Below are 15,294 nucleotides of genomic sequence, written 5' to 3'. Positions count from 1 at the left end.
CATTGGAGAACAGATTTAGGCCATGTTACAAAACAAACAGATAATTTCCCTACTCATGACAACTGTAATAAATAATAATAATATAATAAAATTATTATTATTATATTATATTATTATTATTATATATTATGTATTATTGTTATTATAATGCTTAAATTAAGCATGAGCTGTGCAGGCGGGTGTCATTATGGCTTGCTTGAGCACCCAGAGATCATTTCAACGCGCGTGTCGTCTGTGAGTTTTAGATAGCCGAAAGACTCACGCGATCCTTTTTTTTTTCACTGTCAATGGCCTTAGGCCTATAGACACAAGGCGTTTGATTGGACCAAATGTTGAGTTTCTATTATCACTTTTCAATTGAAAATTTGATTATTTTTAAGAATTTTTTAAGTAACAGCTGGTAAAAACTTTTGGCAATAACTGAAACATAAAATAGTCCACGCTTTAGACCAAAAAAAAATTGCACATTTTGCACATCAGCCCTGTTACCGCAAGAGACTACTTCAAACTACTGTAGTCCGCCGTCTGTGATATCTGGTAAAAGCATGCATGCAAAGAACTACCTTGAATTGAGTTGAAGATTTAATAGCAGAAACTCAGCTTGAATCTAGACTCCCCCTCTGAACGGCTGATGAATGTAAAGAGAAAGGTGCATGCAATTTGCCCCGGTCTTTCACGCCTGACTTTTTGGCCAATAAACGAATTCCTTTGCGAAGTGGGACGGACCAACGCGTCTCAGAAAGAAAACTGATGCAACGCTGGCGTTATTTCGTTGCAGGTACAGAAACTTGTTCACGCACTTTCAATACAGGTGTAACTAATATGGTCACGTTGCGTAATGCTGTCATTCATTTTCATCATGTGGTGGTGTACAGACAGATGCAGGAGAACTCATTTTGTACTCATTAGACTTTGTATTCTTTAGTCATATCATCCATTTACACATGCAAAGCCATTCACAATAGAGCTATAATACATGTTAAACAGTATTATTGCAAATTTTTGCCTAACAACTAAACAACATGACCAGATGAGGACCTGAGAGGCAGTACAACATCAACAAGCAGCTGCGAGTCCAACAGCTGGATCATTTGCCATGCATGTACATTGCTTGTATAGCATATTGTCAGGTTCTGGCTTTCATCTGCCATGGGTCGAGGTGCATCGGTCGTGAGAGACTCGGCTGGTGCGGACACAGTGTTCCGTGCGTGTGTCACAGCGCCTGCAGCAGCACGGCGAGCCGCTGGATAATAAGCTGTGCGTTGACATCCCGAGGGCAACCGCACACAGATGGATCGGTACACCAGAGAGAGAGGCACAGCTCGCTGGATCAGGAAGGTCCTCCCAAACCGTCCCTTCAAATTGTGTCCTGAGAGATAGAGAGAGTTTGTAAGAGATGATGTTGATAACCACTTTACTATTCTTGAGTGGGGTTACAGGACATCTCCATATATTTTTTTTACATTTGTATTTAGATCCAACAAGTGTAATCAGGTGGTAAAAGCAAAAATATAAATAAGTCATAAGTCATTTCCACATATAGGAAATATAACCACTTGTAGATGTCCGTTTGGACAGCAGGTGGGGTAGTTTTTCACCACCTCTCAGAGAGATGTGTTAACTGAGAAGACATGGTCAAAGGGCAAAAATACAGCAACTACAACATATGTACTATTTTGCTGACAGTTGCCGTTGCAGATGATGAAAACATTTATGAATGTTTATTTGGCACAATACACCAATAATCGGTTCAATAGTGTCTAATGCACATAACAAAATCAACATTTGTGTAATTGTGAGATAATACGCATAGTCGTACATGTCACTCTTGATATCACAGTGTTAATTCAAATATTGCAGCTAAATTATAGTATCCCACTTACTTTATTCCATATAAGAAACATGAACCAGGAGGACAATAATAACTCGCAAAATAGCAACTCTAAATATACCTCCAAACAAAATGTCCAGATGATTAGCTTCCAAGTGTGAGAGAGTGTGTAGACGTTGTCACCTGGGGGTAACAATACCCGCTGCAGATAGTAGTGTTGACAGCCCACACACTGGGAACAGTCATGCCTCTCAATCCATAGATGTGGTTTCTTCAGCAACAGGCACACATCGTCCAACCCATAACGTACAAACAGCATGCATTTCACCACTAAACGAAGGCATGTGTGAAGAATTTGATTGCAGAGGAAATTTATTTCAATGAGAAATCTGTGTTCTCTTTTTCAAATTCTTTTTGGATTCTTCTCCTCCCGTTGTGCCCACTCAGTTCCCCCAACTCTCCTTTTGGGTGGTCCTCTCCTCTGTTGAATAATCTGAGAAGACAGAGTGCCCCTCCCCTTAATAGAACCTTAGAGCCGCCCGTGACGAGCCCCAGTAAACTTCAGTCAGCATCAAGTGTGAAAACACAAACAACAAGGTTATACCAAAACTCTGGCCCAGACCTTAAACACGTGTGGCGGTCAACAAAAACTAGGGCAACTGGTTCAATTCCTCAGCTTGTTAGGTCATGAGAAAGTCCGCCTGTTTTGATTTAAGAAATGAATCCACTTTTTAAAAGTGGCACCTTGAAGGTCAAATGAGGCTGTGGTTTAGTAAATGAAACATCAAAAGAATGTATTTAGTGCATGAAGTTATTTGTGCCCACCTTACATCTCAAATAATTAACTAAGATTTAGTATATCGATCTGCCAATATAAAGCTGTCTCAAACGCTGTTAACTCAGAAAATCAAATATATAAACAAACCTAGAATACAAAATTAAATCACTGCAGCAAACACCGTAAACTTAACTCTGTTAACCTCACCTAATTTTCCTTTGGGCAACGGAGACTATGACCCAGAACAACTGAATAAGCAATTTCCCAAATTGACTAAATGAATATAAGGTTAATTAATTTAACTAAATTAACTATTAGATAATATTCAGAAATAAGATAGTGATCCCATTCTGGCTGATGCGCGGGTTGAGCAACTCAAATGTTTCTGTCCTAACTGAGTGGAAAAGGGTTATGCCCTCCTTATCTAAGCCATTAATTCTCCCCATTATTCACACTGGTGTCTAATGTGAGCAGCCATGGCTTATTTAGATTGATCCTCAACAAGGTAGTCAAATAAACATGTTTGACCAGACACAAACAGAGGATGAAGAGCTCTGGTGACCGTAGACATCTTGACAGAAACTAATATCATGGTTGTCAAACACAGAAATATTAAGTTGCATAATATTCATTTTTTAAGATTGAACATTATGTTTTAAATGACATTTAGGCCTAATTACAGACCATTACATACATGTATTAAATGTTGGTAGTTCATAGTGGCTGTTATCACTAGTTCTTTAATTCAGGCATGTCGGCCTTTGTATGTTGCTGTCCTGTCATTTCAGAGCCCAGCCTTGTTGTTTTTTTTACCTTTCCTTGATATATCAGATGTCTTCCCAGCTAGCCCGACAGTACAATAGCAGTACTTCTAAATAGAGATATGAGCCCTGTTTGCCATTGACCTGTGCAGGTTTTGTTGAGTTAGTACTATTTGTGAATGCTGAAGTATTCTAAATATCTGAGAAATCCAAATTAGGCTTTTTCAACTATAGTTCAAATTCATTCATTAATTGAAGCGCATCACTTATGAATACATCAGCACCACATGAACTCAAAATACGGGTCAAGTAACTACAGTGGTTTGCATTAGTCGACTTAGTCACACTGTAGCTGTAAGACCTGAGTAGTTATTAGTTCTATTAGTATTCCGGGCACTTAGTCCTGCATTCTGACCGGGGCCCCCTGTCTGTGTTATCTGTATGGTGTTTTTTCTGTTCTTCCTTTGTCATGTTTCGGTCACAGTTATCCACAAAAACCATCATGGAGTTGTACGTCCCCAGGTGAGACACAGGGGATGGGGGAGTAACATAAATTAAATAACCGGGGGTTCTTGACAGAAAACGGAGACAGTGTAACCCAAGAAAAGGAGTTTAATTTACACAATAAAGAAGAAAACGAGTCAACTAGGGACGGTTTCCCCCAAAACACAGGAGCCGAATCACCAGCTTGTTTTTACGTGCTCAACTCCTGAACCAACGCACACACACAACACACTATGGAAAGCCGTTTGAGCAGTTATTCAATATCTTGGATATGACTTAAGGTTCCTGTACTAGTAAGATCTTTTTGGTTCCTCACGAGTAAGACGATTTTGCGCCCGTAGTAGAACTACTAGGGCAACCTAGTAAACGACTGTGTACTTACGAGTAATGTTTTTTACAACTACAGTGCCACTTTTGGCCTACTAGGCGCGCAATCAAACCCCTACATGGTAAACACGAATGTGCTGCACTAGTAACACTACTACGCGCCTACTAGGGATGTGTCCACGCACTGTAGCCCCTGGACCCCTAGTAGACCAAAATGCCCACTAGTCACAAAAGTACAGACATTTTTTACTAACAAAGTTTTCCTTACTAGTGAGCCTCCGAACCAACATGTAAAAGAGATTTGGCTGTACTAGTAATGACAAAATACACTACTAGTGACTAACAGCACCTACTAGTACGCATTGGCAATACTACTGAGTGGCGGCGACTTGATTGCAACTAGTAAGACATTCATAACATGTAAACATTTCTGCCGGCCACTAGTAGGACAGACTTTGGCATCTAGAGGACAACTTCTTACTAGTGAAGCACAAACTGTGCACTAGTTGAACCTGGTTGCTACTGAAAGTACTACTAGTGAACTATAAAATTCGATTAGTTAAGCATCCTCCTAGTAGTACTAGTAGCGCAGATGTTAACTAGTGCACAGTTTTGCTTCACTAGTAAGACATAGTTTTGTCCTACTAGTATCCAGAGTTGTCCCTACTTAAAGTGCGCAAAAATGTCATACATGTTACAGAAAGGCGTTACTAGTTGAATGAAGTGCCGCATAGTAGTTGACTTTGCGTACTAGTAGCGGCTAGTTGCGCACTAAGTAGTGTATTGATGGTCATACTAGTACAGCCAAAACTCCTTACATGGTTTGGGTTTGGGAGGCTCACAGTAGAAGACAAACTTTGTTTCTACTAGTCACACTAGGAGAAAAATAGTCTGTCACTAGTACACTAGTGAGCATGTTTTGATGTTACTAGTAGTACCAGTTAAGGTGCAAAAGTCCCACTAGTGCTACTAGTGGATATTTTGCCACTTACTAGTGCTACTATAAACATTTGGCTGTTACAGTACTACCTAGTAGACATGTTGCCCTTTACTAGTGGGTACTAGTAAGATCGTGATGGTCTCACTAGGTGCTACTATAGACATTTTGTCTGTTATAGTAGTTACTAGTAGACATTCTGGGCCCACCACTAGTAGTACTAAGTAAGTCATAATGCCGGTACTAGTTACGACTAGTGACAGTTATGGTACTACTAGTAGTACTAGTAAAATCAAAATAGTTTCACTTGTGTTAACTAGTGGACATTCCTTAGCCATACTTGTGGTGCATGTATGTTGCAAGATGCGCCCTAGTAGTACTAGTGGACTGCAATGCAAATGAAAGAAGGTGGGAACAATGGAATATTTGATTGGTGAAATGTTCACACTGTGTGCTTGAGGTCCTAAGGGCAGCTCTGAATACTAGTAGTCTAGTGAGGGTCAAAAATGCCTAACTAGTATAGTTCTACTAGTGCGCAAAATTGTCTTACTAGTGAGGACCAAAAGCTTACTAGTACATAGACCTTAAGTCCGATATCAAAGGGATATTGAATAAAGCCTCAAACGGCTTCATACCCCACTTGAGTGGCAAGGTAAAACCAGCTCATTCAGCACACGAAAGGAAAAAGGGGCAGAAACCTAGAGTGGAGGAGGAGAGGAGAAAAAGAAGAGACACAAAAAATAACACAGGCCAACCGGTCGTAACAACAAGGGTCGTGCACAGTTTTACCAGTTATCTGCCCTGACACAGATTCCAACTTTATTTTGAGATGAGTGGATATGAGGTGTGTGAACATTAAAATATGGATCTACAGTTGCATGCTGAAGAACAAGTGGGTAGAGGAGGTCGCATGTGTTTATGATATTTTCTGATCATACCTAAAAGAAAAAAAGGAAGAAAAAAAGTCCTGTGCCAGAAACAATGAATAATTATTTTAATGTGGCGCTTTATTTATGAATAAAAGCACAATAAATAAAACATTGATTGAAAACGATGGTTTCCGAGATCGTTCACGCGAATTGCCTTGATTTGAGCTACGATTGGTGCAAACAAACTTACTGAAGTGAAATACGGCCAATCATTAGTTTACCTCACTAACAACTGAACTGAAACAAGCTCATTAAGGTAAGCCATGAGGTTTCAGAGGGCCCTAACCTATTATGCACAGAACGAGCTTTTGTTTTTCGAAACGATATAATTTTAAATGAAAGATCTGTACTGACGTCCTTCCTTCTTTAAAACTTTAAGATGTGAGAGAGGGGCAGGTTTTACGCGACTCAGCAATGTCTGTGACGCACGTATGTTTACGGTGTATGTTAAGTGACAATCACTGACCATGCACTATCCACACACAGTGACTATCACCTGGCCCTAATCAAGACGACAACAAACACCTGCGTCCCAAGCATTTCAGTCTATCTGCACAGTGAGTAAAAGGACCAGCTCAACCTCCCATAAGATTCTGACATATTGCTCATTCCGGGCCTGGTCTAAACTGCTAGTTGGAGCTCCCTTAGCTTTCCAGGGAACTCGGCTGTAATCTCTGTCTTGTCGCATCACCTATGTCTGGACTTCTGCCACCACAAATCCGGCACCATTTTTTCATTCACTCAGAAATCTGGAACATGGCTACTAGTTTTAACATTGGGTGTGGTGCACTGTCTGCAGCAATGTAAATGTTGAATCATTTGGGTATACGGGTCGTGAACCCAATCCCATCCTTCACTTTATGTACTCTTATTACTATCAATTGAGTGTTTCGAATGTGATTAGTTGAGTTCATTCACACAAAAGATTTAATTTCCCTTCTTTTATGAAATTTTCAAAAATGACACATTACTCTTGATACTGTTCCCTTGCAAATTTAGCAGTAATCATTTTCACATCACTGACTATATGGCTTTAGAAGAAGGTCTGAAAGTCTGAAACTGCAAGAGGGAATGTTGTCAGGCAGATTTGTGGTGTGGTCAACTTCATGCTGCAGGCCACAAAGACAGAAAGGTCGAGAGTCAGTTAGGAATAGGCCAACTACAAGTTACAGAGTCAATTTGAAGTCCCTTCTGTTCAATCAAAATCAAACTTTCCGTATCATCATTAACATCTGTGTTGTTTTTAATTCTGTGGCGCTCTATTTCAGATGATACTATAATGGGGTAACTCTAAGATGCTCCGAAAGGTCCTTGAACTGGTTCCATAAGACAGAAACAATGAAACCTGTTTTTGTTTTATAGGGGCCATGCCCCAGGTATGACACAGGTCAACAAGTCATGTTCTGGAGCCGCCGCATTTTTTTATTGACTATGAAAAACATTTTGGATTCACAACACTTTGTTTTTAATGCCAATTAGTACATGTTCAGTAGGTACCAATGGCTGTTACTTTGGGAAGTTGCATACAGTGCAGATATTATCAGCCATATAAGCATGGCAAGAAACACTGAACAAAACGATTTTCTTGAAAAGTCTCATACTCTGATCTGCATGGAAGCTGTGGTTCATGTGAAATGTGACTGACTAAGGAGATGTGTAATTTAATCTATAAATTTGTTTGTTGTTTATTTTTGTATGTACACAGTGTTGACGTTTTGACTGACTAGCTTACATGAAATATTAATGAGAAAGACTAACAAAAACATGGGGGGAGAGTAGTCTAATTGGGTTCTGGAGCTGTGTCCCCACCTCATACATCGCACTCATATGCCAGCCGCGAGAGATTCCAAGTCGGGAGATCACATCCACCGGTAGCTGAGAAACTGCGCACCAGGCTTCCCTGCTAGAACTTCCCACATTGACCCATTCGTTCTGTTCCTGTCAACTCACCTGCATCAGGGTGATACCCTGTGCGAGGGTAACCATTGGCTCTTGTCTCAGACCTTCCCCGGGGGATTGGTGGAGGACGAGCACTCAGCATGTGACGCTTCTACAATGAGCTTTTCCACCCACAGGAGGAACCAAGGGTGGGCATGAATGTATTAATACCACTGCTGTGAACACAGAGCCGTTTGTCATGTGCAACACAAAACCGACATGGTGTTTTTTACAGTTTGGCTGTCTGTGACAGAAAACAAAACATGTAAATCACTCATTTTCCCTTCTTTGTATTTTTACTATTTTCTAGGTGAACATGACATGTAATGTGTTTTGGTTTTTAATGTAGAGCAAAGAGAGAGGGGCAGAGGAGCAAGTATCCCCCACCAAGGAGGAAAAAGCAAGGAACAGTTGACACTGCAGTAAAACTAAGGACACAGAAGCGTGACCATCACTATCACTCGCAGGTTTATGAATCATGGGAAATAAATCCCCGCTGAGTGAAGCCTGGTACAAACAAATCATGAGACTGGTACTTGAACTATGATGTGACTCCCTCCCATGGCATGCTGAGGAAACAATTTTAATTGGTCGCTTTTCTACATTATAAACAAACAACATTTTTTACACAGTGGACATATTTGACTAATCAAGTATATTGGACTGTATCAATTAATCTAATAATAATATAGAATCATTTTTTGAAAGGGCCCATTCTGCATAATGAGGTATATATCTCTCCAAACTAAGTAACATTTTGACTTTGACTTCCACTGTCACAACAAGTTTTTACAGTTTAATTATGTCTGAACTGAACTAAATCATGAGTATAACCATGCTGTTGAAAATAAAGATGAAATATTATTTAATCAGAAAAACTAAAACTGAAAAATGTGGGGGGAGAGTAGTCCCTGAATTGGGTTCTGAGCTGTGGGCCCGACCTCATACATCGCAACATCTCCGCCAGCCGCGCGAGCGATTTTCCAAGTCAGTGAGATTCACATCCACCGGTGAGCTGAGAAACTGCGCCACCGAAGGCATTTCTCCTGCTAGAACTGCTCACAATTGACCCATTCTTTCTGTTCACTAGTATGCGCAGGGTCGCTCACCCCGTAGTCAGGATCCCCTGCGGAGGGTAACCAGTGGGCTCTGGTCTCAGACCTTCCCCCGAGTGATTGGTGGAGTGACGAGCACTCAGCATGTGGACCTCTAAAATGAACTTCCTCCGCCCACAGGAGGAAAAGCAGGGCTGGGCGTGACTTTTAATACCCCTGCATGTGAAACAAAGAGTCTTTGTCATGGTGCAAAAATAAAATAATCCAAAACATTGCAGGTTGACAGTCAGGTTGTCGATGACAAAGAATCCCGAGCTTCACATTAATGAAATCACACCAACCTTCCGTTTCAATCTATTTTCTGGTTTAATATATTTCGCTTCAGATGGGCATTGGACGCGCGTGGCATGCTGGGAGAAGTCGTCGTCCATTTCCAATTGGTCTCTCCCTAAGGAACCATAGACATTATACATAGAACGGCCGCTTGAGCGCTAATCGTACGGTCGACCCTCGCCGCCATATTGGATAAGGCAGATCTCCCGTAAACAGTACAAGGAAATGGACTGAACGTCATAAGCGCCTGGCCCCCCCCAATTGGTAGAACCCGTTGACGTATCGCTCAATGCGGGCGTCCATGTAGATATGTCGCGGTATCTATGTCTACGTATAGAGGTCTCTGTTATGAACCTTTGTGCTTGTAACTCGCATATTTAAAATAAACCCTCCACAGCATGTCTGTTGTACCGTAAATTAGAACACCACCAATATCACACCGCAGACCACACCAACTAAATACCAACACCACCATTGCGCACCTATTGCTTCCCTAAAAGGTCGCAAAAAATGACAAATTGAAAATAAAACGTCGGAGGAGCCAATACAAAAAAAAAGTTTTAAGTCCCCCAAGATACGTTTTTTAAACTTTTTAAACATCTTGTCCAGCATGACGAAACCCAGAAAACATGCTCAGGGAAAACTTGTTTTCCATCCCCCACGTTCCATCCCCCAGTCTATTTTGGTATTCTACGTCTAGTAAGGAATCAAAAAATAAACTACTCTTGAACAACGTGATCAGTAAAATCAAGAAACAGTAATCACAGAGATGGACACATAGTTTGGCAGTTGTAATGGGTTCTTCAGACTTCATTGTTTTGGTCATTTCCTTGTTATGGCAACGTGTATATAGGCTGGTTTTTGATCAATGGAGAAACACAAAAGGACATCATCAAATTTTGCAAGTGACGTTTTGTATTCGAATTAAATCGGGTTCCTATAATGAATTTTAAAGGTTTCCTGGATAATATGTAAAAGAATACGTTATTCTAGCAGATTGGTAATCTTATATAACAAACAACTTTCATAGTACGCAAGGAAGCCGTTTAAACAAACAATATAACAATAATACCACTGATCCTTTGACCAAGTAGAGGGCAGACTAACACAACTCACGTTTTGTGGACAGTCATTATGGATGCTGTGCATCTTTTCAATGATATGAATTTGTTTTCCACCGAACAGTATAACGCACAGTGTGCAAAAAGGTTTTAATAAACGCCCAGAGCCGAGGAGATGTCATTAACTTCAATACGTAAAAGATCATGATAACGAGTGTAAAAGGAAGCATAGCCGGATGTCACAGTTACTGAGGAAATGCATTTGGTCCTCTGCTCACAGGGTGAGGTAATATTGTCCTTGTAACACACGTATGTCAACTGTATGATTCAGACGCACCATTAAACTGCATAGCTTTTTGAACACGCAGACAACTCCGGAGGAGGGCGGCAGTGAACATCCTAGCTTCCCTGGTCATATAATAAGTGGCCAAGGCAAGGTCCCTTTTCACATTAGGGACAAAGCAAAGAAGATCAACTTAACTTCCTTGAGCGAATGGGTTGTTACATGAAGATTGACCACTTTGTGTTATCCTCTCCAAGGAAAGAAATTAGAAAAGAAATTCTCTCCAAGGACATACACACACAAGGGATGGGCCAAAATACTTGTTGACAGGTGCAGAAGACTCATTGAGAGTTATCACTTGATTGCAGTGATTCAAAGTGCCATCATTTTTGTCCAGGGCAGTTTCATTATTATTATTATTATTATTATTATTTTTAATGCTTAAAGTTAAGCATAACTGGCTGACAGGTGGGTGTCATTACAGATGGCTTGCTTGAGCACCCAGAGATCATTTCAACGCGCAGATGATTCAAGTCGTTGCTGAGTTTTAGATTAGCCGAAAGACTCACGCGATCCCTTTTTTTTTTCACTGTCAATGGCCTTAGGCCTATAGACACAAGGCGTTTGATTGGACCAAATGTTGAGTTTCTATTATCACATTTCAATTGAACATTTGATTATTTTTAAGAATTTTAAGTAACAGCTGGTAAAAACTTTTGGCAATATAACTGAAACATAAAATAGTCACGCTTTAGACCAAACATTTGCACATTTTTCACATCAGCCCTGTCACCGCTAAGAGACTACTTCTAAACTACTGTAGTCCTGCCGTCTGTGATATCTGGTAAAAGCATGCATGCAAAGAACCTACCTTGAAATTGAGTTGAAGATTTAATTAAGCAGAAACTCAGCTTGAATCTAGACTCCCCCTCTGAACGGCTGATGAATGTAAAGAGAATAAGGTGCATGCATGCCCCGGTCTTTCACGCCTGACTTTTTGGCCAATAAAACGAATTCCTTTGCGAAGTGGGACGGACCAACGCGTCTCAGAAAGAAAACTGATGCAACGCTTGGCGTTATTTCGTTGCAGGTACAGAAACTTGTTCACGCACTTCTCAAATACAGGTGTAACTAATATGGTCACGTTGCGTAATGCTGTCATTCATTTTCATCATGTGGTGGTGTACAGACATGATGCAGGAGCACTCATTTTGTACTCATTTAGACTTTGTATTCTTTAGTCATATCATCCATTTACACATGCAAAGCCATTCACAATAGAGCTATAATACATGTTCAACAGTATTTTATTGCAATATTTTTGCCTAACAACTAAACAACATGACCAGATGAGGACCTGAGAGGCAGTACAACATCAACAAGCAGCTGCGAGTCCAACAGCTGGATCATTTGCCATGCATGTACATTGCTTGTATTAGCATATTGTCAGGTTCTGGCTTTTCATGCTGCCATGGGTCGAGGTGCATCGGTCGTGAGAGACTCGGCTGGTGCGGACACAGTGTTCCGTGCGTGTGTCACAGCGCCTGCAGCAGCACCGGCGAGCCGCTGGATAATACAGCTGTGCGTTGACATCCCGAGGGCAACCCGGCACACAGATGGATCGGTACACCAGAGAGAGAGGCATGCAGCTACGCTGGATCAGGAAGGTCCTCCCAAACCGTCCCTTCAAATTTGTGTCCTGAGAGAGTAGAGACAGAGTTGTAAGAGATTATGTTTGATAAGCCACTGTTACTTCTTGAGTGGGGTTACAGGACATCTCCATATATTTTTTTTTACAATGTATCTAGATCCAACAAAGTGTAACCAGGTGGTAAAAGCAAAAATATAAATAAGTCATAAGTCATTTCCACATATAGGAAATATAACCACTTGTAGATGTTCCGTTTGGACAGCAGGTGGGGTAGTTTCACCACCTCTCAGAGAGATGTGTTAACTGAGAAGACATGGTCAAAGGGCAAAAATACAGCAACTACAACATATTGTACTATTTTGCTGACAGTTGCCGTTGCAGATGATGAAAACATTTATGAATGTTTATTTGTCACAACACACCAATAATCGGTTCAATAGTGTCTAATGCACATAACAAAATCAACATTTTGTGTAATTGTGAGATAATACGCATAGTCGTACATGTCACTCTTGATATCACAGTGTTATATTCAAATATTGAAGCATAAATTATAGTATACCCACTTACTTTTATTCCAAATATAAGAAACATGAACCAGGAGGACAATAATAACTCTGCAAAATAGCAACTCTAAATATACCTCCAAACAAAATGTCCAGATGATTAGCTTCCAAGTGTGAGAGAGTGTGTAGACGTTGTCACCTGGGTGTAACAATACCCGCTGCAGATAGTAGTGTTGACAGCCACACACTGGGAACAGTCATGCCTCTCAATCCATAAGATGTGGTTCTTCAGCATACAGGCACACATCGTCCAACCCATTAACGTACAAAGCAGCATGCATTTCACCACTAACGAAGGCATGTGTGAAGAATTTGATTGCAGATGAAATTATTTCAATGAAGAAATCTGTGTTCTCTTTTTCAAATTTCTTTTATGGATTATTCCTCCCGTTGTGTCCACTCAGTTCCCCCAACTCTCCTCTGTTCCTCTCCTCTGTTAATATCTGAGAAGATCAAGAGTGCCCATCCCCTTTAATAGAAACCTTAAGCCGCCCTGACTGCCCCAGTATACTTCAGTCAGCATCAAGTGGTGAAAACCACAAACAACAAGTTATACAACTCTGGCCCAGACCCTTAAACACGTGTGGCTGGTCAACAAAACTGGTCCAACTGGTTAATTCCTCAGCTTTTAGGTCATGAGAAGTCCGCCTGTTTTGATTTAAAGAAGTGAATCACCTTTTTAAAAGTGGCACCTTGAAGTCAAATGAGTGCTGTGTTTAGTAAATGAACATCAAAAGACATGTATTTAGTTGAATGAAAGTTATTTGTGCCACCTTAATGATCAAATAATCAACTAAGATATTAGTCATATATAATATGACAATATAAAGATTTCTCAAAGCATGTATAATAAGAAAAATAAATAATAATAAAAAATAGAAATAAAAAACTTAATCTAATGCAGACAAAACACATAATAATCTTTTAATTCACTATTTTCACTTTGGGCAAGGAGATATGACCCAGAACACTGAATAAGCAATTTCCAAAATTGACTAAATGATATAAAGTTAATTAATTTAACTAAATTGAACTATTATAAATAATTCAGAAATAATAGTGATCCCGTTCTGGCTGATGCTGGTTGAGCACTCACATGTTTCTGTCCTACCTGAGTGAAAAGGTTATGCCCTCCTTATCTAAGCCATTAATGCTCCCATTATTCACATCTGTTCCTAATGTGAGCAGCCATGCGCTTTTAGATTGATCCCTCACAAGGTAGTCAATAAACATGTTTACCAGACACAACAGAGGACGAAGAGCTCCTGGTGACCGGAGACAATCTGACAGAAACTAATATCAGTGTTGTCAAACACAGAAATATTAATTTCATAATATTCATTTTTAAAATTGACATTATTTTTAAAATTACATTTAGGCCTATTACAGACCATTACATTACATGTATTAAATGTTGTAGTTCATGATTCTGTTATCCTAGTTCTTTAATTCATTCATTCTGCCTTGTATGTTGCTTTCCTGTCATTTCAGAGCCCAGCCTGTTTTTTTTTTTACCTTTCCTTGAATATTCAGATTCTTTCCCAGCCTAGCCCTGACAGTAGCAATAGCAGTACTTCTAAATATGAGTATATGACCCCTGTTTGCCATTGAATTTGCAGGTTTGTTGACGTTAGTACTATTTGTGAATGCTGAAGTAATTCTAAATATCTGAGAAATCCAAATTGCTTTTTTCAACTATAGTTCAAATTCATTCATTAATTGAAGTCCATCATCTATATGAATACATCAGCAAAACATGAACTACAAAAATACAGATAACAGTAATTACAGTGATGTTTCATTAGTCTACTTAGTCACACTGTACTGTATAACCTGATTAGTTATTAGTTATATTATTATTCTGGCACTATTGTCTGCTTCTGACCTGGCCCCTGTTTCTGTTTCTGTTATTGTGTTTTTCTGTTCTTCACATTTGTCATGTTCGGTCACAGTTATCACAAAAATCCATCAAGTGGGTTGTTACGTCCCCAGTTGGACCAGGGGATGGGGGAGTAACATATAATTAAATAACCGGGGGTCTTGACAGAAAACGGTAGACAGTGTAACAAAGAAAAGGAGTTTATTTACAAAATAAAGAAGAAAACGAGTCAACTAGGGACGGGTTCCCCCAAAACACAGGGAGCCGAATCACCAGCTTTTTTTACGTGGCTCACTCCTGAACCAGATCGCACACACACACTATGGAAAGCCATTTGAGCATTTATTCAATATCCTTGATATCGGACTTAAGGTCCATGTACTAGTAAGCTTTTTGTCCTCACTAGTAAGACGATTTTGCGCCCTAGTAGAACTACTAGGGCACACTAGTAGAACGACTGT

At 40.0% G+C, this 15,294-nt stretch overlaps 2 protein-coding genes across 3 annotated transcripts in view; both read right to left on the bottom strand.

The window, feature by feature from the left end:
- The window catches only part of LOC104931841 (mitochondrial glutamate carrier 1), a 16,649-nt gene extending 4,926 nt beyond the window's left edge, over positions 1-11,723 (bottom strand). Inside the window, exon 1 of one of the 2 annotated variants that reach the window (XM_019267485.2) lies at positions 11,609-11,723. The gene's annotated coding sequence lies outside the window, so the exon portion shown is untranslated. The remainder of the gene's footprint in view (positions 1-11,608) is intronic. The other variant, XM_019267484.2, reaches the window with a different exon arrangement.
- A 281-nt stretch (positions 11,724-12,004) lies between these two features.
- Positions 12,005-13,485, bottom strand: LOC104933253 (thyrotropin subunit beta). The gene is made up of 2 exons (XM_010748660.3): positions 13,094-13,485; positions 12,005-12,436 (listed from the first exon to the last, which is right to left on the bottom strand). The coding sequence occupies exons 1-2, from the start codon at positions 13,253-13,255 to the stop codon at positions 12,173-12,175; spliced, it is 426 nt and encodes a 141-aa protein (XP_010746962.2). The 5' UTR covers positions 13,256-13,485; the 3' UTR covers positions 12,005-12,172.
- Positions 13,486-15,294: the final 1,809 nt, after the last annotated feature.

Source organism: Larimichthys crocea, chromosome XV, assembly GCF_000972845.2.
Source record: "Larimichthys crocea isolate SSNF chromosome XV, L_crocea_2.0, whole genome shotgun sequence".
NCBI lineage: Eukaryota > Metazoa > Chordata > Actinopteri > Sciaenidae > Larimichthys > Larimichthys crocea.
Note: the sequence above shows the minus strand (reverse complement) of the source record. Positions and strands in the feature narration are given on the sequence as shown.